The sequence below is a fragment of the Poecilia reticulata genome, chromosome 8 (assembly GCF_904066995.2).
Source record: "Poecilia reticulata chromosome 8, P_reticulata-male-v2, whole genome shotgun sequence".
NCBI classification, from domain to species: domain Eukaryota; kingdom Metazoa; phylum Chordata; class Actinopteri; order Cyprinodontiformes; family Poeciliidae; genus Poecilia; species Poecilia reticulata.
In genome coordinates, this window is record NC_088837.1 from 24,506,996 (window position 1) to 24,533,474 (window position 26,479).

Sequence of the window (26,479 nt, forward strand, 5' to 3'; positions counted from 1 at the left end):
AGTCTGGACCCTTGACAACTACTTTAATTAGATAATGTCTGGCTTTTGATGACTTTTGCTGAGGGTTTCTCATCCAGGTTCAATCAAAGTTTTACCCAGCTGAAGGTATTTCAGGTGGCTTCAGGTATGTTGTTGCTGTGTTGGGATATTTTCAACCGTTGAAGATGGATTAAGGGAGTTTCACAACCTTAATGCCTCGTTCAGGAAATGCTAGACCCTTGATGACTGATTCAGGAAGTTTAGCTTCAATTAGCTAGCTTCCGGCTCTTGATGACTTTCTTGGAGGGTTTCTGATCTGTGACGGTCTGCAACATTTAAGGCTTTTTAGGCAGTTTTTGTTTCCTTGTGGCTGTAACTCTTTACTGTTCCAGTAAGTTTTTAAACACTTGACTGCTTCAGGAAGTTTCCGGTCTTTTCTGGTTTCTGGGTGACTGAGCAGGGACGTCGCTCTGTTTCTAAACATTTACCATGTTATTACAAGTTACTTAAACACTCATACTGGGAACAATTGAGCTCTTGTCATGCATCAGCACCTTCAGTCGTCTTCTGGTTTCCATGGTGACATCAGCAGCGAAGCTAAGTAATGAATGCTCTCTGATGTGTTTCCTGCCAGCTCACCTGAAGCCTTTCATCGTGAGACGGGCCAGCTGCCTCCTCTGATTGGGTTTTGTGCAGCATCAGATAACCTGGGAAGTTCATCAGTTCATCTTTGTGACGAAACTCTGATCCTGACGTAATGATGCAGGTTCGTTTAGCTCAGGTGAAGCACAGAGGAGGCAGAGTGATGATGAGGGGCAGCAGGATGAAACCCTGTTTTCACCAGCAGATCTGCAAAGAAGTGCAATTTTCAATGAGCATAGTGGGTAGCAGCTAGTTACATTTACTTAAGTCACTTTTTTTAAATTTACTTTTAGGAGTATTTGTACTACACTATACTTTTTACTCTTACTTGAGTAAAATTTCTGGATTTTCTACCCACTGAATGAAAAACAAACATGTGTTTTTGTTAAAGTACTGCTACTCTTTCTGTAGTATAATTTTTTGGCTGCTCTGCCCACCTCTCACAGTGACGGTGGTCATCAAAACATGACAGACCTGAACATCAAACTGTCCCTGAAGAACCTTGGTTTGACTGTTAACATTTAAAAACTATGATAAGCACAGAAACTACAGTTTTTTTATCAGTCCATGGAGTCAGTTAGAGCTGAAACTGATAAACTCGTCCTTGATGCAGATAAAACGTCCAGATCAACACCTGACAAGAGATAAATGTCACTGAGCGTTCTCAGAGGTTTGTAGGGATGTGTGCGTGTGTGTGTGTGTGTGTGTGTGTGTGTGTGTGTGTGTGTGTGCGCGTGTGTGTGTGTGTGTGTGTGTGCATGCGTGTGTGTGTGTGTGTGTGTGTGTGTGTGTGTGTGTGTGTGTGTGTGTGTGTGTGTGTGTGTGTGTATGCGTCTTTGTGAAAATTAGAAAAATGAGAAAGGAAGTAAGACAAAGACAGGAAGCTGAAATAAACTGAGCTGAGAGTGTGAGACAAAAACATTCACTTTTACACACACACGCACGCACACACACGCGCGCACACACACACACACACACTAATAACAGGAGTGTGTGTGTGGGTGGGTTAACTCACTCAGACATGATTTCATTTCAGGACGAGCGAGCACAGCTGAAGAATAAGAATGAAGGAGACAGAGAGAGAGAGAGAGAGAGAGAGAGAGAGAGAGAGAGAGAGAGAGAGAGAGAGAGAAAGAGAGAGAGAGAAAGAGAGAGAGAGAGAGGGAGACCTGATACAGAGAGAGGCTGATCTGAGCGCGTGCAGAAGATCGTTTCAGCAGACGGAGAAGTCGGACGGAGCAGAGCCGCAGTCAGACAGTTGGAGGACGAGGACATCTGGACAGATCCCTTCACCCAGTAACATCAGGGAGCAGCTTCAGGTCAGAGTTCATCCTGTTTCTGTAAGCTGACCGAGCAGCAGTCATTTTCCAGCTGCAGGTGTCCTACGGCTTATCGTCTCACTTTGTTTCACCAAAATGAGACGATTAAAGTATAACAGGGACCAATCAGCATGTTGGAATCCTTTTCTTCAGCAGAGAAACTGGTAAAATTGTCCAACCAGTTAAAATAAATGGTTTGTGGATCCAGAAAGCATTTAGTTGAGATGCAACTTGGAAAAACACATTTAATCAAATATCAGGGGTGTTTCAGAAGTGACTAAATGTTCACAACTTCTTATTTTAAACATTAAAGCATAAAAATGTTTCTGAATGTGCATAAATATGAAGAGTGGAAACTGTCTTAGTCAAGTCATGTCATGTATGTTTGTTTAGTTTAGCTTTGCACAAAGATTTTTTAGAAAAAAAATAATGACAGTACAAAGAGTATATAGCATATAGATCTCCACCCAAATAGAATAGAATAAAACAGAACGTGACGATACAATCTTTCATCTGTTGATCATAAATTTATTAAATACATTAAGATAAAAATCATCAGTACACATCAATGTTACAGATATTATGAAACAAAGGTAGTTGTTCTTCAGGTGACAGAAGGCTGGCTTTGTTACCGTCTTTATGTGACTCTGAAGGTTCATCACTACACTCAGATTTCAGGTTTGATCTCTAGTTTCTACCTGTAATGACTGGAGCTGACAGAGGTAAAGATTGTGATTGGATGAAGTTTCTTACCTTGCAGATCAGCAGACAGGTGACAGCCAATCACCTTACAGATCCAATCAGCCAATCAGTTTACAGCGCTCTGCACATCATTTCTGTTGGCTGTTGCTGAATGGGAAGTGTACCTTGATAAAATTGTTAGCGTGACTGAGGTTCTCATTCCCTCCAGGTGTGAGTCTCCATGGCAACAGATATGTTTGTGCTGCTGAGCGTCTGTCTCAGTGTGAGCGTGGCGATCAACATCGACACGTCGTTTCCGGTGCTGAAGGCAATCGGGAGCAAGAATCTGTTTGGATTCTCTGTTGCTCTGCATGAGGATCTGGAAACGGGGAAATACCTGTGAGTTCACGCCTAATCCACACACCTGCACCTGTAATCTACACACCTGTCCTAATCCACACACCTGCACCTGTAATCTACACACCTGTCCTTCTAATCCATCTGCCCCTGTAATCTACACACCTGTCCTTCTAATCCACACACCTGCGCCCATCTGATCCTCTACTCCTCACAATGCATCACATAATCTGAGTTATAATCCAATGTCAACATCTTCTGAGTAATTAGCAAGATATAATTTTTTTTTCAGAAGCTGCTTGAATCAGATAATTCATTCCAGGAATCTTTTTTCCAAACATCTGAGGATTTGGAGTAAAGATTCGTTAGCAGATTCATATTTTCACATTTTCAGGTTGTGAATTTCGGCTCCTGGGTTTATGACATTCTGTTGGTTGTGTGTTTCCTCTCCTCTCCTCTGAACGTCTCAGGTGTGTCCGCATAAACGCAAACTGCCGTTCAGAAACGAGCCGTTGCTCACAGCCATGTGAAACCTCAGCTTCCTGTTCTGAGCGTTAAATAAATCTGTGATCTGATTGGCCCTCATGCACTGAAACATACGTGACTAGATCTCTAACAGCAGTTGTCTGGGTTCCCTGTGAATGTTTGAGATATGAAATGTTTCTCAGCAGAGTTAATGTTATTACAGCTTCATTTTGCAGAGACAGGAACCTTTTATTGAGTGGAGATAACGGTTCATTAATGCACTGCAGAGTTCAGAACCCACATAGCAACCATTCATCAATTCATAGCCCAACTTCCTCACTTTGCGCTGCTATTATTCATATCTGCAATCAAACCCATGCAGTGAAATCACAGAAAATACATTTTTGCAGTAGAGAAGTATTTTAAAGGGGATTTTTTTAAATGCAAAAATTCACATTTTGGACATTTTTCATTTGCGTCTCAACTGCTCCTAAAACCAGCCAAACACTAAAAAAATCCCCACAACAGTTCTTTTGGCTATAAGTCAATGTTTTTCGGTGCCTGGAAAATGAACTGTTTCAAAAACTTATGGGGACTGCGTCGTTACCTAGCAACCCCAGCCATGTCTGGCCCCGTTACCTAGCAACCCAAGTGGTGGTCTACCACCTTTTGTCAGCTGGTTTTACCGCTGGGAAAACAACCGTTTTGTCCTAGTGAATTTTCAGAAACCACTTGTACTATTGTTGGTTGTGCAGGAGGCTCTACTTCTGTTTTTCAAAGATGTACGGCTGCATAAATGTGCATCTGTTTGAGTGTGAGTGTAAACATTGAGTCGGGAGCGTGGCCAGTAGCAGCTTATAGACTTAAAGTGACAGTACGCTCATTCTGAACTGACCAGAATGGTTTTGTGCAAAAGCTTTAATTAAATGTGTTTCGTATCGACCGTAGACAAATCCGAACCTGTTCAAGGAAGCATAATAGGTCACTTTTAATGAATTATGTTCCTATTTGATCTGGGTGATCAAACCAAAATAACTCAAATATTATTCCTTACTTTCATCAGATTATTGCTTATGATTCATGAAACCAGCTGTGAGAGTTTGGAGGAGTTGTTGCTCAACTACAACCGGGTCAGAACCAATCAGTCTGTGTTTCCTCAGAGGTCTGGACCTCAGATTTCCATGCAGTCTCCAGTCTTCTGAGAGTTTCTCCTGGTTCTCCACTCCGTGCAGTTTTATCTCCCAGTTTGTGATAAGCGGTTTCCCTCTGAGGAGGCCGACTCCATCCAGCTGCTGCTGATCCGGCTCCATGAGACTCACGTGGATAACCGACCATGATGAGGAGGCTCCATCAGATCAGAGCTGTGTGTGAATGTGCAGCACAGGGAGTCAGGTGAATGCCCTGCAGTGTTAATAATGAGTCTGAATTCTCCTGCAGCCTGAGAAAACAGCAGCAGCTCCAGCAGAAAGGAGCCGCAGGAATCAGGCAACAGCTTCAGATCAGAAACGATTATATGGAAAACCCACAATGGAAAACAAAAGCTTTCTCCAGAAAATCATATTGTGCTTATGTATCCACTTTGACACTTTTTGTTGACTTTTCAGATGTTTTTTTTTTTTAAAACATAAGTCTAGCGACTCTTTTTCTGTTGTTGGAGACTTTCATGCAACCATAAGCTGCTTCCTACACTGCAAAAACACAAAATCTTACCAACTAATTTTGGTCTTGTTTTGTAGTGCAAATATATGGAATAAGATTAAACTAACTTACAAGAGACTTTTCTATGTCTTATAGGATCATTGTAAACAGAAAATATCAAGGATTAAATTTCCACCAAAAAATCTCCAAATTTTTTTCAAACAAAAAGCTTGGAAATTTCACAATTTCAAAAGTCACAAATTTGCGAGATAATCTCAGAAATTTTCTGGAAAAAAATTAATTTTCTGAGTTTTAAAAGCAGAAGAACTTTGACTTTCTAAACACAGAAATTTTTGTGTTTTTTTCCCTTTGGAGTCTGTCTATGTTACGTGTTGAATACGGAAATATTTATACCTTTGATGAAAAAAACAAAAACTTTTACTAAAGGGAACAAGACAAAAAAGCTTATAGATTTTCCATGGAGGATTAACTGTCAAATGTTTGCTGGAAAAATATCAGAAATTTTTAAATTCATCTCAGAAATTTTATAGCAAAAGATTTGAACTTTCTGAGTTTCAAAAGTAGAAAAAATTAAACTGCTGAAACTCAGAAACTTCCATGTTTTTTTTCTCCAAAATTTCTGAAATTAATTTAATAATTTCTTATTTTTTTCCTGCTGTATTTTGACAGATAAATCTCAACTGAAAACATAATTGTTATGAGCCCTTATAGTCAAAGGTATAAATGCCTCCCTATGTTATCACAGACAAACTATTCTTGTTTTCACATCTTTTGAATTAAAACCACAGAAAACAAAGCAAGTTAATAAAGAATAGGGACAAGAACATAAATATTTAGTGTATTGCCTGAAGACTAAAAGAAGAAAAGTGGGAGTGGAAGTAATTTCACCAGCAGTGGGATGGGACAGGAATTTTCCTGTGGGAGTGGGATCAGGGGACAGGAGTGAGAATCCACTCCGGTGTCGCTCTGTGTTCGCCGCCGGAGCCGTGTGAATCTGACTGAGACGGTTTTACATCCGAACGCAGAGAATAACAAAGTTAAGCTGTTCCACTGCAACTAACAGGAAAATTCAACTGCTTAGGAACGGCTGGGCAGGAGGAGGCCGGCAGTGAGACAGAATAATGCAGAACAAAACAAATTTACACAAAAATGTTACAAATATATAAACAGAAACATAAAAACAGAAACATAAATGACCAATTTAGACAGTTTACCTGTAAAAAAAGTTGATTTGTAGGTTAGTTGGACAACAAAAATACAAAATCTTACAACTTATGTTTAGTGCAAATATCTTGGTACACATAGAATTTATTCATTTCATTTAAAACAAAACAGTTTAAGACAAAACTAACAAGCAACTTTACAGCTAAATATATGAGCTTGTTTTAAGTCAGTAGTTCCTCAATATTGATGAAAAAGTACAAGTTCCACTGGCAGATTATTTTACTTTTATAATTTGGGAAAATGTTTCATTATAAGTGAAATAATCTGCCAAAGAACTTGTATTATTTTTTTTAGCAATATTAAGAAATTTTTGACTAAAATCAATCTACCTGTTAGTTTTGTCTTATTTCAAACAAGTCTTAGAAAACAGACCAAAAGTACTTGTTGAGATTTAGCTTTTTGACTTTGTGTTTTTGCAGAGTAAACTTTAATAAGAAGGAACTTTAGGAAGTGGACAAACTTTATTTTGGGAGCCTGAGCTGGTTCTGGAGGACAGTTTATCACATACAGCCTCACTATGAGCTTAAGCAGTTGTAGACGCTGACAGGTCACATGGTACGCCCCCTCTCCCCTGTGCACACACACACACACACACACACACACACACACGCACACACACACACACGCGCACACACACACACACACACACACTCCCCCTCCCTTTGAGCAGCTGATTGCTCCATGTTGCTCCGACTCTGAACATACGCCTCTCATCCCCTCCTGAGCTGCCGCTTCCTGAAGGAGATCCTCGCGCGGCTCAACCGGAGGTCACCCAGCTGTCTGTCTCCACGGTCGCCATGGCTACCGTCTCTTTATGTCCGCTAATTGGATTGGCTGTGGGTGTAGCTCATGCACAGAGTGATGTTCCTCTGGAGGTTCAGGTGCTGCAGGTCGGAGTTTCCTCTAATCAGACTCCAAGCGCCGTGATTGGCTATCCGGCGAGCCGATGGGGTTTTATTGGTTCTTGAAAGCAGAATATGGACTCTGAGTTCTGCCAGGAGACGTCTGAAGTCCCGTTTGGACTGAGGAATGTTGGAAGTCGTTGAAATAAATTTCTGGATTCTGGATTAGTTCTCCCAGGAGACATGGAGGGCAATCCTGGAATCAATAACTTATCTCCTATAGATGCTTTTGCTCTTCTCTGACACTGCTGTGACTCCATCACCATGGCAACCGACCTGAGCAGAGAACAGGTCAGAGGTCACAGAGAGTTAAAGTATCTGAGTGAACACAGGAAGTGGTCACACCCACAGATTTCCTGTCAGTAAGAGGCGCCACCCATCCCTCTGGCATTTAAAGACGTGAATGCTGCGTCGTTCTGTCTCCATGGCGACGTCCAGTCCTCACTGTGACGGGACGTATTGTCCAAAATTCACAATATGTACATTTTTGTACTTCCTTTTATACAGGCAAGTGCTTCTAAAAACAGTTCAACCTTTTTTTGTTTGTTTTTTGGCAATAAGTTAGTTTTTTGGTGTTTGCAGAATGAGCTGTTTCAAAAACCTCCAGAATGTAATGAGACAAATAAGCAGGCACTGCACCGTTACCTAGCAACCCAAGTGGAGCTCCAGTACATTTGTTCAGCTGGTTTTACCGCTGTATGTGCTCTACAATGGCTGCTGGAAAAGACATGCGTTTTGTTGTTGACTTACCATGTGGAAACCACTAGCTGCATTCTTGTTGGTTATGCAGGAGGCTCCACTTCTGCTTTTCAGAGATGTATGGGTGTATAACTACTCGTCTGTTTGCAGCCATTTCCACATGCAAATATAACCGTTGAGTATGGGGGCGTGGCCAGCAGCAGCCTATTTGCATTTAAAGTGACAAGACGGCCTAAATCAACTCATTCTGAACTGATCACACTAAAATCTAATTTTCTAAGAATGATTTTGTGCAAAAGATGCAGTAAACATGTTTTGTTTACATCTTAAACCTGTCCTAACCTGTTCAAGGAAGCACAACAGGTCACCTTTAAATGAATTCCCAGCTGGTTGGACTCATTGTTCCAGTGTTTCCAGTTCAGTCCAGTCAGGATGGGTCCTATCCGGTCACGCTTGACTCACACTGACCTCCAAACAGTTTGTTGTCCTCCAGCTGATTTATGTCACATGACTTCAGCTAATCAGAGGGAGACACTTGTCCTCAGTCTGTCATTGTGTTATTGGGTGTCCCGTCTGTCCTTCAGACTCCATTTATCTTGAGACCCAAAAGAAATGTGACTCAAATATAAAAACAGTCAGTTTTAAGCATCATTGACCTCCACTGGGAAGCTCAGGTTGTGATTCCTGGAAACCCAGAGAACCATGACGGGTCACTGCCATCAATCAAGATCAGGAAGATATTTAGGATTGAAAACACTGTTTCTTTAACACCGAACATCTAACCAGGGCTGCAACTAACAATTATTTCAGTAATCAATTAATCAATTAGTTATCTGACAATTAATGCCCAAATTGATTAAATAATCGGATGATTAATCAATTAATCGTCAGAATAATCAATTAATCGTTCAAATATTCCTTGCGATTAATCGATTAATCAGATTTTTAAAAATAGCATATTCAGCAGATTTTTAATTTCACCACTTCATCCGTTTTATGCAACATTAGAAATATAAAAGATGCAACTAAGCAAATAATTCTATTATTTTTTAAACAAAAAATTTACATTTTCCAGCCTAAAATGCAACAACTTCTGTTCCTTTATGTTCAAATAAACAATTCAATTCCTCTTTTAAATAAGAAAATACTGCATTTTCTGTCTGAAAAGCGTTTTTACTTTTTGTCTGTTCAAAATAAATAAAATAGTATTTCTTTAGTTAGTGCTGGACTGTTTGTAGTACAAGATGCATCTGCAGCAAAAAGAAACAAACACTTCTAACATCAAAATGTTAAAAATAAGATGGAATCAGGTAACCCCGCCTACCTCTGTTCCTGACAGGCTATTGGTCGGCGCTCCCAGGGAGAAGGCGGAGCCTCACGTTGCAGCCTATCGGACAGGAGGCGTGTACAGCTGCCCGGTCACGGCTAACCCATCAGAGTGCAGCAGGATAAAATTCATAGATCAAAGTAAGTTCCCCCTCTTAACTTCCTGTTTCACACCGAGGGATGTGGATGTCTTCCTGAGACTCTGAAGCCTCCGTTGGCCAACAGCTTGTTCATGAAAATTGGTTCCCAAATTCCCAGTAGAGTGGAGAACTGATCTTTGGGAATAAGGTGGAAGTTTGATCCTTACTGGCCTTTCTCAGAAAAACAACAGCTAAAACAAAGGAGCAAATTAAGCTTAGACTACATAAGGCCACGTGATACGGACACAAAGATCCTTCAGGATCTCCAAAACTTTCAGTTTTATAGCAACAAATCCTGAATAACCGTTTTGATCCAGGGATCTGAACATCCTGGTTATTCTTAGAGGAGGTTTCTGGATTTTGGAGCTCAGCCTGAAGTGAACTTTGGTTTGACGCACAGCTCCCACTGCAGAGGCTTTTAAAGACTTTTATCTGCAAAACAGTGCTACAGTACACTGCAAAAGTACACTACATTAAATAAAGACAAACCAAACCAACACACAATCTTAATTTAGTACACATGAAATACAACAAAATAAACTATTCATCAAGATATACTATATGCTTGTTTTAGGTCAATAATTCTTGAATATAGATTACAATGTATTAGTTTTATTGTATTAGTTGGGATTTTGTTTTACTTCTAAAAAGACATTTTCCTGTTTTAAGTGATAAAAAATCTGCCAGTTGAACCAAAACTTTTTTTTAATCTACAGTCAAGATCTTCTGACTTAACACAAGTTTATTTGGGTTACTGAAAAAGTTAATTTTAAATTATTTTTGTCTCATTTCAATATAAATATAAACACAAGAAACTAGATGAAAAATACTAAATATTTTACGGTTTTGCAGTGTAGGTGGTAGAACAAACATGGATGACTTGATCCAAGACGTCCTGGCAGAACATTGGACTGAAATGACATCAGCCCAGTTATAAACTGTAGTTTTAATACATCGTAAGAAAGTAACAAGAGAGTTAAAACAGCTGATTAATGGTAGCTCCTCCATGATAGGTGAATCATCCCATCAGCCTGACAGCCATGACTCAGGAAGAAAACAACCCATTTGAGCTGCTTGGATCTGGACTTTCAGTTCATTAGCTGACTGATTCGTTGCCGCCTGTGATCTTATCGCCATCTTGGTGCATTATGGGTAGTCCATCAGTCATTGAGCTGTGACAGCTGCTGTCTGTTTCAGAACAACACAACCACACTCCCATTATTAAGATCCTGCGTGGGGTATATTCAGTACTCACTGTAAAAATAACCCAGAGGTCAAATTTAACACACAAAAATAAAAACAAATAGACTAAAGCATGACAGCTGGTGCAAGATGACTGATGATGTAGATACTGTGCCACAGGGAATAGGAATACACTGCAAAACATGAACTCTTACCAACTAGTGTAGTCTAATTTCTAGTGCAAACATCTTTTTCCATTTGAAATAAGACAGAACTTATAACATGTTAGCAAGATATAGGAGAGTTTTTGTGAGTTAATAATTGATAATATTGATGAAAATGTACATTGTTCTCTAGCAGATTATGTCACTTATAACATGGGAAAACGTCTTGTTCCAAGTACATTTGGGAACCTGAACCATAACTCATCTCTATGCCTAAATATTCTAGAATCAAATGTCCAACAGCTGAATGTTGGTCCAACCAGGGTCATCGACAGAACAATGATCCTGTAGCGGCTAAAATCCTATATTTTAGGCTACTGGTGGTTGTTGTTGAAAGGCGTTGGTTTTACGTGCGCTCAATTAAGATTCAGGATGCCGAACTTTTCGTTTGACATAAATAAAGTCATTTATTGCCAGTACAAATGTCCATTGTCTCACTGTTTCCATTTAGATCCACATAAATTCGACATACATCCAAAATCAAGCACAGTAGAAAACTGTTTGCCTCTACCTATTAACCACACCTGAACAGAATCATGGTTGACCTTAAATAACCCATCCCCCATCAGACACTCAGAACTCAAAATAAATACGCCCCCTGGTGGCGATAAACCCAAGAAAGAATAAATGGCTCCTACAGATCCCAAACTCAAATCTCCAACTGAATGGCTGATAAATGAAAGAATCAAATGGGTTGCAACGGCCTAGTCAAATTCCTCAATCTGAGACCTTTTCTAGGGTAAAATGTCTCTTTGTAGTACTTTATACCAGTTTTCTGTCTTTGTGCTGTTGCAGACCTGGACCCCACTAAGGACCAGCTGGAGGACATGTGGTTGGGCGTCACAGTAGCCAGTCAGGGCCGACCTGGAGGGAGGGTCCTGGTGAGGCTCTGCTCTCATTGGCTGATTATTTCAACCAAACGTTCTGCTGTAATTAAATGTTTGTTAACCACAAACTGTAATAATTTAATGTGAACCGTGTGTCTTGGCAGGCATGTGGGCACCGGTTCGTTAGGGTGTACCAAGGAGATAGAAAGCTAATTGGCCGGTGCTATCTCCATAGAATCGGCCCACGTCGTGATGAAGAGCCGCTAAACTGGGAGCAAATACAGCAGCACTGCGAGTAGGTCACATGACTCCATGTTTAGTATGTGGGACAGGCTACCCTTACCTGTTGTACCTGTGTGTGTGTTTAGTTACAGGAAGGATCACACTGGTGAGGGCATGTGCACTTTTGGAATCTCCGCCTTCATCACGCACACCGACGCCATCTTTGGCTCACCTGGGAGCTACAGTTGGCGGGGTACCTGTTCTGTTAAGTCCCGCCCCTCTATGATGTCACCATCATATGTCTGGTTACTTCCTCACCTCCAGGTTTCCACGTCCACAACCATTCAGACCCATTGATATGTACTCCTGTATAGGACGTCGCCCGTTAGCTGCTATAGCTAGTGACGTGCACCTGCAGGCGCCATCATTATACACCGAGTCATGTCCACAAAACAAGAGTTGGACTCCCTCAGGGTTGCCCTTTGTCGCTGATTTGGTTTGTGAACACAGCCAAGGTGTTGAGGGTAACCGTTCTGGTGGCCTTGTGGGTCTCTGCGTTTTGCAAACGATGTGGTTCTGTTGGCTTCATCAGATCGCAGCTTTCACTGGACCATTTCCCAGTTGAGAGTTGAAGCAGCTGGAATAAGAATCAGCACCTCCAAGTTGGAGATAACGGTCTTGAGCCGTTTAAGTTTTATAGAGACTAAATTGGTTTGACCTAATGAGGTCCCAACTCAGATACATTGAAGTTTACATCAGAGGCATGTACAGATATGGAGGATGTGTTCTGGTCTCTGCAGAACTTTGAAGCAATTTTTCAAATGAGAATAAATAAAATTCCTTTCTTGTTTCATGAATTTCTTTTCTCCAGTGTTATTGACTTTTTAATGTGTGTGTTCCAGGAAATGTTTATGCCTTCTGGATGGATCCGAACAATGAACTTATTTCGTCAAAGAACTCCTTTGACTACAAGAACTCAAGTTATAGGAATATTTATTTAGGTGAGCTTTCTCTTTCACTGACTCTTCTCCCGAGAACCTGATCTGAGCTTCCTTCCTTCTCAAGATGTCATCTTCTCTGATGAGCATCAGGAAGCTCAGAAGGTGCCTGAGAACCTTGATGTTTTAGGTCTTTCTGGTGATGTTTACACTAATGATAGCCAGTCAAACACATAAAACTCAGCTGCTCTCATTTTGAAGCATCTTAAAAACTAAACTGTGTTCCTGCAGGATACTCGGTCACTCAGGCTCTTCATCTTCTCTCTGCAGAGAGTCAAACCATCGTAGCAGGTGAAGCCAACCTTCATTCCTCATCAGCTCCTGGGGTCTGTTGATGTTCTGACCAATGTGTTGATGTGTTTGTGAACAGGGGCTCCCAGAGACAATAAAATGGACGCCCGTGGTTCTGTGATGCTGGCAGTCAAGCGGTCCAATGATCTGGTGATTCAGCAGACTCTACGAGGTCAGCAGGTTGGCTCATACTTTGGTAACGTCGTGGTAGCCGTAGACCTCAACAGCGATGGGTGAGAAATCATCTTGATACAGTAATGACAGACGCAGATCTGATCCGGTTGATGAAAACCGCTTCACTTCCTGTTTGGTTGTTTGGCCTGCAGGTGGAAAGACCTGCTGGTGGGCGCTCCTTTTTACTTCAACCGCCAGCAGGAGGTGGGCGGGGCAGTTTATGTTTACATGAACGCAGGAGGGAGGTTCCACTCTGAACCCACCGTGGTTCTGATGGGTTCAGTTGGATCTGCTTTTGGAATGGCTGTTGCTGCAGCAGGGGACCTCAACCAAGATGGCTACCAGGGTGAGAGGCAGCAGCACAACGCTGACGTCTAATAATCAGTAATCAGTTGGGGTGATGTGATGTGATGTTGTGTTTCAGACTTTGCAGTGGGAGCTCCTTTTCACGATACTGGATGCGTGATGATCTGGACTGGGAGCAAAGACGGAATCTCTGCAAAACCGAGTCAGGTATCAAACAAACAATGCTCTCCACGGGTAACTCCAGCTCCACTTATCTCCATCTAGAGGAGGTAAGAGGAGGTTTTACCTCAATCCCAACCAGTCAGATGAGTTTCTTTATCCCCTGAACCAGATTATGAGCCCAAGCATATGGGTATATGCCAGAAAGAAACTCAGACCCCAAGATTATATCGATACTGAAACCCTTCCACTAATTACCAATGTAGGAGCTATTTTCCCATTTTTTGGTTAAATCTTAGAATTTAAATTGTTTAGTTTATTCTTGTTTATTTCCTAGTTGATTTATCATTAGAATTTTTGTTTAATTTGATGTTTAGAATAAGTTCTTTGATTAGGAATTCACTTAATTAGTTAATTAATTTCAGGTTGGGATGTGGGTATTTCACGGTATAAATAGGTGGGTCTTAGGTAGCATATTATGCACGTGGGTGGTCACAAGGTTTTTTACCAGCCTACAGAATCGGCCAATAAGTCATATCGGTTTCTATTGTCAGTCAGAGAGCAGGTGCAGGAATAGGAGCAGAAGCCTGTAACCTTTTGCCTGATCTGCAAATAAAACCAAAGAACTATATTTTGACCTTTGATCCTTTTTTGCTGGGTAAACCAGAATCCACGGTGCATCAGGTGACTATTTGATTCACCTTTTCTTTATATCATCTTCGAGTTTTGAGTTTTTTGATTTTTGAATTTAAGTTTAGAGACAAATGGTCACTACAACCAACACTAATTAAGTTAGTAATTCAACCACCTCACCTGTTACCCTTCACCTGTCCCCCTCAGATGATCGAAGGACGTTCTGTATCTCCTGGGTTCAGGACTTTCGGGTACTCCCTGGCTCCTGGTGTGGATGTTGATGGAAACCACTACCCAGACCTGCTGGTCGGCTCTCTGGATGATACCGTCGCCCTCCTCAGGTACTGAAGGAGAGCTTCTCTAACGCAGAGCTTCACCTGCTTGAGCTGAAGGTCTTCATTTTCTGCTGGTTCCTCAGATCTCGCCCTGTCATCCAGCTGAACGCCACGTTAAGAGTTTCTCCAGGTGTGGTCGCCCGAAATAAGACCGAGTGAGAATCAGAGGAAACTGTTCATGTTTGCCTTCATCGTTATTATTGTGGTAATTATCATTAACAAGGTCTGTCTCTCAGTATCAAGGTGGAGGTGTGCTTCTTCTTCAAGTTCAATGCTGGAGAAAACATCAGCAGCATCTGTGAGTTTGCAGTTTATTTGTGATGAGCAACATGAAGGTTTTTAAAAAGTAGAACCATATGCTGAAACAATCATTTGTGATTTATTGATTGTTGAAATAATAATTGACATATTTAGTTAAAGTTAACAAATTGGAAATTTGCTAAAAGAATACCATACTCAGAAAATATTTAATTCAAAACTGTACCAAAAATATACACATTTTGCATTTAAGATCAAATAAACCTTGTCTGTTAATATGTTCTACTCACCAAAATTTGCATTTTTTAAATTTATTTCTAATATTGCATAAAAAGTCTTATGTGGTAAAATTAAAAATCTGCAGAACGTGTAAATTTTTCTGTGATTAACTGGTTAATTTTCAGAGTCATCCATTGATATTTTTTGTAGTTTTCACTTAATTACTGCTTTGACTTTGTTGTTCTTTCAGCAAATGTTTTTTTTAGTCTTAGTACTCCAATTAATTGCTTTCTAAATTAGTTGACAATTATTTCAATCCTTGATTAATCCTGATTAATCGTTTCATCCCTAATTAAAATGTTGAGGAAGTGAGGAAAATCAAGTACATTTGGGTAGAATTAGTTAAAATTGTGAGGCTCAAGTGGTAAACCTAAAAAATTCACCAGAATGTGTAAATTTATCAGTTAATCATCCAAATAATAAATATTCAATTACTAACATAATAGTTAGTTGCAAAGGTAGACTGCTATATAATTCAGTCTTTCTTGTGATCCTCAATCCCAAAGTTTCTCCATTTCCTGTGAATGTTGTGAATGAGACTTTGAGATGCGTTGGTTTGCAGACTTCCTCTGTGCTTTTCCAGAGGCGGTCGTTCTCCTGCTGCTGTTTCACCTGGATGCTTCTGGCTTCAAGGTCAAACTCAGCAGTTCCGACTGACCCTCACCGCCACGTTGGTGGAGTCGAACTGGAGCGTCTCCTGCAGCTGGCGATGCAACAAGCTCACTTACACTGCTTAATGACAGCTGCTTCCTGCGCATGTTGCTAATCAACCCCCTGCTGTTAATCAGCATATCTGATGAGCTGCATGTCCTCATTGTGTTAATTTGTCCAATGTGAGGAAAGGTCACCCTGTTGCTATGACAACACCTGCACCGCCCACACGGCAGATGACATCACGGCGTGTCCTTGAGTGTCCCGGTGTTTCTGTGGATGATAAATCGCATTAAACAAACGGATATTATTCCGTCTGACACACACACTCACTCTCTCCGCGGAGGTCTGTGAGAGTGTGTGTGCGCTGTTGTTAATCCGACCAATCGGAGTCAAGGTGACCCCCTTCATGAGGTGAATAAACCGGTCGTAGATGACGTGGAGTGATCATCATCTGAGAGTAAAACGGTCACCTCATGCACATTTTGTTTAAAGTCTAATCATTTTTAATATTCTTGCTTCATCTTGATTTCCTGAAGTTCCTCATCTGAAGTTTTGGGTTAGTTAATCTGATTTAGATGGAATAATCAGTGTAATTCTCAGACTAATTAGATTATTAGACACTTTGTCACATGAAGATCAGGAAAATGTTCTGGACTTAACTTCCCCTGGCTGTCTCAGTGAGAAACAGCCTCTAAATATTCCCTGATAAATCACATAAACTTCTTCACACCAAACATCTGGGACAGTTGGTTGAGTTTGGTACCAGGTGTTGTTCTTTTTAGGATTTGATCCCAGCATGTTGGCTTCTGTTTTGTCCTTCTGAGTGAGATTTCATCTGTGTTGCTGTCACCTTAGCCTGCTCTGTCGTCCTGGATCATCACAAACCTGTTCCTGAAATGTTGGAGAAAGTTTATGAAGCGATTAATCGGTTATTGAAATAATCATCAACTAATTTAGTAATATTTAATTAACTCAAAAAAGACCGCTAGCTGAAAGAACAATATACTCACAGAAGTAATTAAGCCAAAACTGTACAAACAATATATATGTTCTACATGCAAGAAAAGAAAGGTTTGGTTGTAAATACGTTCGACCCAGAACTGCTCAAGTGGCCTAGTTTAAGCTTCACTGGGTTCAAATTCTGTAAAAGAAAAAAAAAAAATTCTACTTTTAAGCACCATTTAAAATGCAAATTTTAATCAATGCAAAAGACGTTTACACTGGACTGATGTAACGTCAAGCAGGAAGGGCAGAGCGCTTCACATGTTGATGTTTAAAGGATTTTTTAGCTGCACGTGCAGCCTTTACTAAAAAAAATCAAGTGTACCCAAAAGAAATGCTATTTTATTTCATGAAATATATGTATTAAAAAAACTGAATTACCTGTTTATTTGCATCTTCTAATGCGTTTATGATAATGGATAAAAAGGCTTAATTAGTTGAATAAAAAAAAATGCCGAATGTGACCATTTTTTCTAATATCCACAAACTTGAAGTCTTGTTTTAAGTTGTAACTTTAGTTGATTTCAGTTTTGTTGTTTTTTTCTCTCACAGCTGTGAACTTTACTGTGAGTGGTGACGTCACCAGTCTCTCGCCCCGTCTCCGTTTCCATGACAGCAGACAGAGCGTGTACTCCAGCATCCAGTCAGTGGGGAATGGAAAGTGTAAAACCCTGAAAGCCGGACTGCTGGTGAGATATGCACACATAGGTAGAGCGCCACCTGCAGGCACCTGAGCTCATCGCACACCTTATATATAATACACCTTATAATCTTTAACTGAGCTAACTGAAGGGTCTGTAATCAGCTAATCGCAATGAATCATATTTTAATATATAAATGACACATTAACAAAATGAGCAAGTTTTTCAATTCAAAAACCCTTTTTGTTGCTAAATTATTGAATAAATAAACATATGAGTTCAGCAACAAAGACATTTTGTTGGTTTCTATTTAGGTTATAGAAACCAACAGCTTCAAATGAAGAGCTATTATACAATTCAGCTTTTAAGTGCTGATCATTTGAAAAAAGATCCAGTAGAAAAGTAGACTGCGGATGCTGACGTCAGGACGTCTGTGCTGCTACATGTTTAGCATTGCGATGCTATTTTAGGCTTCGCTGATATGCTAACTGCTTTTAGCGCAATATTCACATAGCGATAATCTTACCCAGCGTCACATCAGATCGTTTCTTAAAGCAAAAATTAATCCCCAGTGAATCAAGAGAAGCGGCTTTGTCGTCTACCCCGATGTTGTTTGCGGACGCTACTTGTGCGTCAGATTTACGGCCGTAGCAGAAACACGATACAAAGGTTCCGGCTCGAGATGTTTGGGTGGAAAAAAGAAATTGCGATTCATTGCGTTGAAATGTTTAACAACTTAATATCTATGTAATTAATTAATCAAAGTTAACATGTTAAAGTTTCTAGTTGCAGCTAAATGCTGCTTCTTCAATCAATCAGAGCTTTTATATCCGCTTCTGTCTGGAGTTCTGGCACTTGCGTTTGATATCTGTGAAATTCTTACTACAATCGGGTCAGAGGAAGTTCTGCTGGTAGAGATAAGTCCAATAAATTGCGACAAACGTCGCTGCGACGTGTTAATCAGTCTGCTGGTGACAGAGTCCACATTTTTGTTCTCCAGAGTTTAAACAAAAACAAAAAGCTGTTAGAAACTCGGATCCCATTTTTTAAGTGGTTGGTTGATGCTGGACTTTCAGGAGGTATAGGTTGATTTCTGACTACTTTACTTCCACATCTGCTGTGTTTATCTCTTCATCAGCTGGAAAACCTGACCCATGTCCTGGTAAACTAAATAAAATGTTCTGTTTATCTGTGTTCTGCAGAGTGCCATCCAAAACGTGGTGGAGCCTCTGGTGTTCTCCCTGAACGTCTCTCTAAATGAGAAACTTCCCAACAGAAGCAATGTTGTTCAGAATCTGAAGCGCTTCCCCATCCTAAGCCCGACACCTCCACTCATCAAAACCATGGTCAGATCCGGTTGCTTTAAGAGAAATATCTTTTGAAACACTGCTTGATTTTTGCTTTTCTTCACCATTCAGATTCACATCGAGAAGGCCTGCGGGTCTGATAACGTCTGTCAAAGTAACCTTCAGATGGTGGCCCGGTTCACAGATGAGGATCACAAACCCTTCCCCATGTGAGTGACACAGCTGATCGGATCATGTCAGAATATTGATCTGATCAAAACTGGTTACCATAGAGACAAATACAGATGGGGTAAAGATGAAGAAGTTATGACAACCACCAGCTGGAGTCCGTCCTGCAACCAGGGCCTAAAAACTCCTCCAGCCACATCAGGTTCTTGATGTCCTGTTGTTGATCCGTTTGTTTCCAGGCAGGACGGCAACCAACTGCTGAACTACAACAGCAGCATCAGGAGGTTATTTCTGGAGGTCAACGTCAGCAACACGGCGTCACCAGGTCGACTGGCAGAGGATGCCCACAACACTGTCCTCAACATCAGCGTCCCGCCGTCGCTTGTTTACTCTGGAGTCCACAAAAAGGCAATGAAGATGAGATTTTTAATTCCTGTGGTGAAAATTTACAGTGGATCCACACCAGTCCTGTTTAGTCTGCATTAATCCAACTCCAGTTCATTTGCCCAGAATGTCTTGAATGTGCGATCAAACCTTGATATCAGTCAGGTTGAAGTGAACTCTGATGCGATTCGAATGGCAAAAGGACAGGAGACCACTCCAAAAGGAGGGAGCAGAATATAGCGCAGGGCATTATGGGTAAATACAGCCAAAACATACATGCGTTTAGCGCTAGCTGGAGAAATACTTCAAGGCTTTTTACCAAAGTCAAAAGGGAAATTGTATAACTATTTAAATCTGACACCACTCCATTTTTAATAACATGTGAAGAAGGAAGTTGCGCTCATGTCTTTTAGGAGGTGTTTGTGTCTTTTCCTTTATTGGTTTTGATTCAGCACCACTACAGGAACAGGCACCATGTGAAAGTATACCGCAGCAGCTGAAAATGTTATGAATGTTGCCACTTTGATCCCCAATCGAACAAAGTATACCAAAGTATCAGGGCTGAAAACTCCCTGAATCTTCCAGTACAACAGAAGGAATGGGTTTGGTTTGACTGCTAAAGAGAGTTCTGTCACTAAAAAGTTGATTTCCAAATGAATCTTGAGTTCATTGGGTATTAATCTGATCAGTCACACCCAGAACATTTCTTGGACACTTCAACACTGGAATTCAGTTGCCTACCGTTCTAGTCCCAGTGAGAAACCACAGGAGACTCGAGTGAACCCTGAAGGATCTGGGTCTTTATGTTTTTTGTTGTGTTTTTGTTTGTTTCAGGGGGGCAGCTCAGGAGCCATTGAGTGTTCTGTTGAAGGGGCCTCTCTTCTCTGTCAGCTGGGGAACCCCTTCAGAAGCAACCAGAAGGTAAATACCCATTCCTGCATGTGGCGTTCCAGCTGTAGCATCACAATCTGTCTGTACTCTCTGCTCCTGTGTTCCAGATTGAGATGTTCATTAAATTTGAGCCATCTGCAATCGCTTTGGACACCAAGGAAATCCAGACTCAGCTGGTCCTGTCCACGTAGGGCATCCACTCAAACGTCTCGGTCTGAGTTTGTACCGCCGGATGCTGATGTGTGTCTCTGTGTCTTCAGGCTCAGCAACCAGTCAGATCTGTCTCCAGTCTTCGTCTCCTTGCTGGTGCAGTATTCCCTGCAGGCGACTCTCACTCTGTAAGAACTGATTCAGTTTACTGATGAACAGCTGGTAGGGAAACGGGTACCATTCTGCGTTCAGTAGGTTGACACAATGTAGCTTCATGAGGTAAAAACAAACCTCACTAAAGGTTAGTGATAGGGTGCCATCTAGTGGCCTTAAACTTAACAGGTGAATAATTTTTTTACTTTAAATGGATTATAGAGTAGCAGGTTTTGTTCTGTTGGATCAAAGTAAATAATAAAGTAGTTTAATTGAAGCTGTCCTCTGATTGGCTGTTTCCTGTTAGAATCAAACCGGGTTCGGTCTTCTTCGGTGGTCATGTGGTTGGTGAGCGTGCCATGAAGAGCACGGAGGACGTGGGCAGTCCGGCGGTCTTCACCTTTCAGGTTTGTTTGGACGATCCGGACTGCTCCAAACCAGAGACAGGACAGGTGTAACCAGGTGTTCCCAAACAGGTTCACGTCCAGGGAAAGCCTCTAGGTCACCTTGGCGACCTGGAGGTCGAGTTTGATTGGCCGAAGGAGGTGGCGAACGGAAAGTGGCTGCTGTACCTGACAGAGATCAGCTTGGAAGGCACCTCGAATCGTCAATGTACACACGGCGACATCATCAACCCTTTGAAGCTTGTGGTAACCATGGCAACACCTGCCTCAGACACTGTTTTCAAAATAACAGTCAGAATAAATGCTTGACGTATGCATTTGTTTGTTCAGATGTCCGATGATGAGAGGATGATGAGGAGGAGTCTGGGGATGAAGGGAGAGGAGGAAAGGAAACAACAAGAGAAAACTCTCCCAGTCCTCAGCATGCAGAGACAGAGGAAGACCTTTAAACTGGTAAAGACTTGAGAACGGACAGTTTAACATGTCCACAAAGTGAAGATTTCCACTTTGACATATTGAACATTGTAGCTTCAGCTAAAAAGCCAGGCTTCTGAAAAAGCAGTTAGCGCTGAAGGCTAAACAGAGAGAACCTTCTGATGGAGGTCAATGGTTTAGCTGGTTCAGGTCGACGGGAGTCCAAAAGAAAAGTGATCATCCTAATGTGTTGCAGAACTGCAGCAGCGGGGCCAGGTGTGTGAAGTTCTCGTGTCCTCTGCTCAACATGAACAACTCTGCAACTCTGACGGTGAAGAGCCGGCTGTGGAACTCCACCATGATTGAGGTACCGTCACCAGAACGGTGATCGTCTGTTAGTTTAAATGTCAGTAGCGCTAACCATAAATCCTGCTAATGCTAAAGTGCTACATGGTATTTAGTGGAAGCTAATGATAATGAGTTCTAAATAAACACTTATAACTTACTTATGTTGTTCTCTATTGGTTTTTATTTTCTTCCTTTATGTTTCTTGCTTGAAATAAAGTTAATGGAGAAAAAAGAGAGCGAACACGAAGAGAGGAAACTGTGTAAACAGGCTTCACTTATTTCAAAATAAAAGCATGAATATAAATGTCTAACTAGTTGAAGAAATCTTAACCAAAGATTTAGCCATTTGTTTTATGTACAAGTTTTTTCATGATGCATTTCCTTGCTAATACTGTTATCACTCGCAACGTCAACCCCTAATCAAAATTGTAATTATATATTGTACATAATTCATCAATTATATGTAATATACATGTATATTTTCAGTCATGAATAAAGTTATATTTAGTATTTCCATTATTTAATATTCTATTACTCAATAAACAAAGATCTTGAACTGTATTCAACTGAAAGTTCACAAAGCAGCAAAATAAATTAATGCTTTAGAATTTATCCGGCGAAATTTTGTGGAAGATAAATGAAAGTTTGCTAAATGAAAAATTAGCAGAGTAGTATAAGTGTGCCCACCACTGGTTCTGAGCAACAGTTCAGCCAGAGTCATGGTCACTTCCTGTCCAATGCATACCAAACCCTAAACACAAACAAATAAAATGGTTGACAAAAGAATATTAGTATGTGAAACTGTAGATTGAGCTGCAGTGCCCTAGTGGCCTCTGAGTAGAAAGCCTCCCGTTGTGTTTCAGGACTACAGAGATGCTAGCAGTGTGTTGGTTCAAGGCCAGGCCACTTTGAAGTTGAAGACCACGAAGAGCACCGTCACCATGAAGTCGTCCCCCTCACCGGTAACACCCTGCTGCTCCCATCCCGGCCTGACGGCCTGCTGCACTCTCCCTGAGTCTCTGCTTCCTGTCTGCAGATCGAGGTCAACATTTACCCAGAGTTTGAGCTGCAGCTGAACTCTGGCGCCCCCTGGTGGATCATAGTGGTGTCAGTCCTGGCTGGAGTTCTGCTGCTGGCTCTGATCTGCGTTCTGCTCTGGAAGGTTTGTGAAGCCCGACGCTGGTTTTCAGGATCCACCACATGAGACATTCTCATCATCTCATCCCCATGGCGTCGCTCACCCCGGTTGGTAAATTGTTATGTTGCCCCCTGCTGTTCAGTGTGGCTTCTTCAAGAGAGCCAGCACCAGGGAGATGTACGAGGCCAAGACCCAAAGGGCCCACATGAAGAGCCAACCGTCTGACATGGACAAGCTGACCGAGGAGCTCTGAGGCCAGGCAGGCTGCTGCAGGAAAGGCCTGCTGTAAGGACCACTGACCGGCTGCTTACTGACTGCTTACTGACTGTACTGGTTACTGCAGGAGAGCCCTGCTGTTAGGACCACTGACCGGCTGCTTACTGATTGCTAACGGCCTGGTTATTGACTGCTACAAGAAAGCCCTGCTTAAAGAACCAACAACTGTTTGCTGCCTGCTTACATTGTGTTTACTGGCTGATTACTGACTGCACAAGCTGCTGCAGGTGGCTCCTGCTGCCAGAACCACAGCCCGACTGTTTGCCACTTACTGACTGCTGCAACAAAGCGCTGCTTTAAGGAACACTGAACAACTTACTTTGTCCTTACAATCTGGTTACTGCCTGCTTACTGACTGTACAGATAGTTGCAAGAACGTGGCTTTGTGGTTCTTACTGCCTGCTTTATAGATGGGTTAGTACCGCTTGCTAATTAGGAACTAACCTCCGTCTTTCTTCCTAGTTTTCTGTCTGTCTCTTTCTTTAGAATTTATACTTTATCAAATTTAGCAGCCATGTTTTGGTTAGTAACATGGCTGCTATATGGCCACGCCCATCATTAGATGTTTTTAACCAATCAGAGAATATGTTCACCATAAAGCTTAAGACATTTCAGGCTGTTTGGTCTCTGATTCTCACATCTGCTGCACATTTACCTGCCCTAATCCTGACCCATTCACCTGTCCGCCTACTTACCTGTTCACCAGTCAGTCTGCTCACCTGCCCACCTGTTCGCTGTGGTTGAGTGGAAACTGTGTTTGTTTTTTTTTCCTGCAGTGTCAGTTCTTTGTGCGTCCTGAGGCGTGGCAGACGGCGGTGCTCCAGCAGAGGAGGATTATGGGTAACACCGAGCAGCATGTCGATGATGATGGTTTCCTGATCCAGGAACAAGTGACCTCGACCCAGAACCGGAAGATCCAGAAACACTGGGTCACCATTTGGACTGAAAGCCACTGAGAGACCTCTGGTATCCATGGAAACGGATCTTATACCAAACTGAACCAATCCGGACCAAATCCGATCAACACTGCCAGGCTGCTGCCAGTCGCTTCACCTGTTTACCCTGAGTTCACTCAGAGGTGGAGCTGCGAACTCAAAGATTTCTTATTGGTACAATTTTTATTGATCTGTGTCTGATTGGCCCTCAGCCACTGGAAAGGATCAACTGATCCAGCAAGGTTTTATTTTGAAGGGCTATGTTCTAAATATTGGAATGCTCCTTTAAGGACCTGATGTTGCTGCAGGGTCAGCGTTTCTGTCCATGCTGCCTTCATGACTCGTCTGTAAATTTGTCCTGCTGCCTTCAGGTGCTGCGTGGTCCAGTGTTGTTCGTGCTGTAGACATGGGTGTACAGTTTTGTAATTTCTGACAGCCACTGAAAGCAGCTCTAGTCTGTGTGTTTTAGAATTCCCTGCTGTGCCAATGGATGTTTTGTCTGTATGCTGATGATATTAAAGTATTTTTTTTACTATTCACTGGTTTATTGTGATGCTCCTAAAGAGAATGTGGTGCTGTGATGATGATCAGGGGTGAAAGTAGTTTTAAATTCTTGGGGGTACTATGACAAAATTATATATATCAAACCAGATGTTGAACTGGATTTTATTTCAATGTCATTTGTGAATGTTGGAGCCTAATTTTAAACAGTGGAGCTATAAAGGTTGAAAAAGGTTATCATTTCAAGTCTCATCAACATCAATATTTCCACTAAATAAGAGGCAAAAAGAAATAGTTTGATAAAGGAAAAGCCTCTCAGACTCTGAGCCCGACAGCAACAAACTATTTTTTACAGGCACGTGCAAAGGGGGTGCTGGGGGGGCTTGAGCACCTGCCCCTTTTGCTCCTTGCCCCAAAGTGCCCTTTTGGTCAAATTTTTATTTATTTTTTATTCTTTTGGTATTATTATTTTCTAAGCCCTCTTCTGACACATAATAACATGTACTAAAATTATTAGTTTTTTGTTGGGGTTTTTTTTGTACAACATAATAAGCCCTCCAGTCACTTTGTTACTTTTGACCTTTTGCCCGTGACGCATGGCAGTTGCCTCTCGCACTGAGACAAGGCGGCTAGCTGGAGCTCAATGTAGCGAACGTTCCAGATTACAGAACAGTTTTTGATGAATTAAAAAGTTTTTAGTGAATAAAGTGGAGTAACTTGCTGCTTGTCAGATGACGGAAAACGTTGAAGTATCGTTTCCGTTTCAGCACGGAGTCGCGGTTTAAGCAGAGAGGTAATGAAATACAACAGACACTGACAGGCCTCTGCGTCTGCCTTTCTCTGAAGAACTACTGAGGGGAGGAGACAGCCAGGTGAGGAAAATCTGTTCTTATCTATTGATTCAGTATTTTTATCATGCAGACATTAGGCTGTTGTTGTGCTATTAGCTAGCTGCTAGCTAATGACTTTGCTGGCAAAGCTAGATAACTGAAAAGCTTCTTCCCTGTATTGTTAATGATAGAAGTCATTCTTCAGTATCGCTTATGCAATACAGGCACTGATGATGACGATGTTCTGATTGTTGGTTCTCAAAGCCACCAGAAGACTTCTGACTGGTCTTGGATCTCTGTCTCGGACTCGATCCATCAGTAGCAGATACTTTAAGTCCTGAAAGACTGTAGGTAAAGATAATAAAATAAACCTTTTTTAGTCCAGAACATCCCAAAGGTGCTTGACTGGATCAAACCGGATCAAAAGTCTATCACACCCGAGATGACTAGCAGCTGCCACATACTGATTATGATTCACCCTCATTTTTGGGGGGAATGTTCAGCCTCTTTGCAGAAGCTTCAGTTTTTCAGCCAAGAAAAAGTAACGACAGTAGTAAGTAATGCAGTGATATGTTGCTCATAGATTGGATGCATCTGAGCTTCGAAATGATTCTGAGTTATAGAAAACAACTTTTTCTCAAGTTAATTACTTGCCTTAAGATGGAATAATTTCACCTCTAAATGCGATGCAAGAGTTATCAAATATAACCAACTCAGGCAGATATCATTGAGCATTCAATGTTGAGGTCGGAGAGACGTGGAAGTGACATCCTTCCTACTGGACTGGACTGGTCCCAGTACCATCCCATTGCTACTGATGTCTTTCTTCCTGTTAGCACCTTTAAACTGGTTAAAGGTTAAAATGTTCCAATATCTTCTGTTTATTATTTTCTTGTTTGAGATTTGGATGTTCAGCTTCCTGATTTCAGGGATAGTGAGTCAAACCTATTGATCTTCAGAGATCAATAGTTTTTACTGGATTGTGATCTCTAAAGAAACTCA

At 41.4% G+C, this 26,479-nt stretch overlaps 1 protein-coding gene and 1 long non-coding RNA gene across 4 annotated transcripts; one reads left to right on the forward strand and one right to left on the reverse strand.

Moving 5' to 3' along the window:
* The first annotated feature begins 1,699 nt into the window (after positions 1 to 1,699).
* On the forward strand, positions 1,700 to 24,685 carry LOC103469022 (integrin alpha-3-like). 3 transcript variants are annotated; one of them, XM_008416481.3, is made up of 29 exons: positions 1,701 to 1,940; positions 2,851 to 3,020; positions 9,267 to 9,394; positions 11,595 to 11,680; positions 11,791 to 11,921; positions 11,995 to 12,101; positions 12,751 to 12,849; positions 13,078 to 13,137; positions 13,217 to 13,370; positions 13,464 to 13,657; positions 13,736 to 13,824; positions 14,617 to 14,750; positions 14,828 to 14,899; positions 14,981 to 15,042; positions 17,490 to 17,626; positions 18,781 to 18,924; positions 18,997 to 19,094; positions 19,293 to 19,461; positions 20,272 to 20,358; positions 20,436 to 20,515; positions 20,589 to 20,666; positions 20,939 to 21,038; positions 21,108 to 21,281; positions 21,366 to 21,488; positions 21,706 to 21,816; positions 22,661 to 22,759; positions 22,834 to 22,959; positions 23,078 to 23,220; positions 23,988 to 24,128. In XM_008416481.3, the coding sequence occupies exons 2-28, from the start codon at positions 2,863 to 2,865 to the stop codon at positions 23,186 to 23,188; spliced, it is 3,111 nt and encodes a 1,036-aa protein (XP_008414703.2). In that variant the 5' UTR covers positions 1,701 to 1,940; positions 2,851 to 2,862; the 3' UTR covers positions 23,189 to 23,220; positions 23,988 to 24,128. The 3 variants fall into 3 exon arrangements, with proteins under 3 accessions (XP_008414701.2, XP_008414703.2, XP_008414704.2); XM_008416479.3 differs by lacking the exon at positions 23,078 to 23,220 and having other exon boundaries at positions 1,700 to 1,940; positions 23,988 to 24,685; XM_008416482.3 differs by lacking the exons at positions 1,701 to 1,940; positions 2,851 to 3,020; positions 9,267 to 9,394; ... (1 more) ...; positions 11,791 to 11,921; positions 23,078 to 23,220 and having other exon boundaries at positions 12,049 to 12,112; positions 23,988 to 24,685.
* LOC103469021 (uncharacterized) lies at positions 15,102 to 18,781 on the reverse strand. The gene is made up of 3 exons (XR_534288.2): positions 18,105 to 18,781; positions 16,699 to 16,826; positions 15,102 to 16,205 (listed from the first exon to the last, which is right to left on the reverse strand). It is a non-coding gene; the product is annotated as an uncharacterized LOC103469021 (long non-coding RNA).
* Positions 24,686 to 26,479: the final 1,794 nt, after the last annotated feature.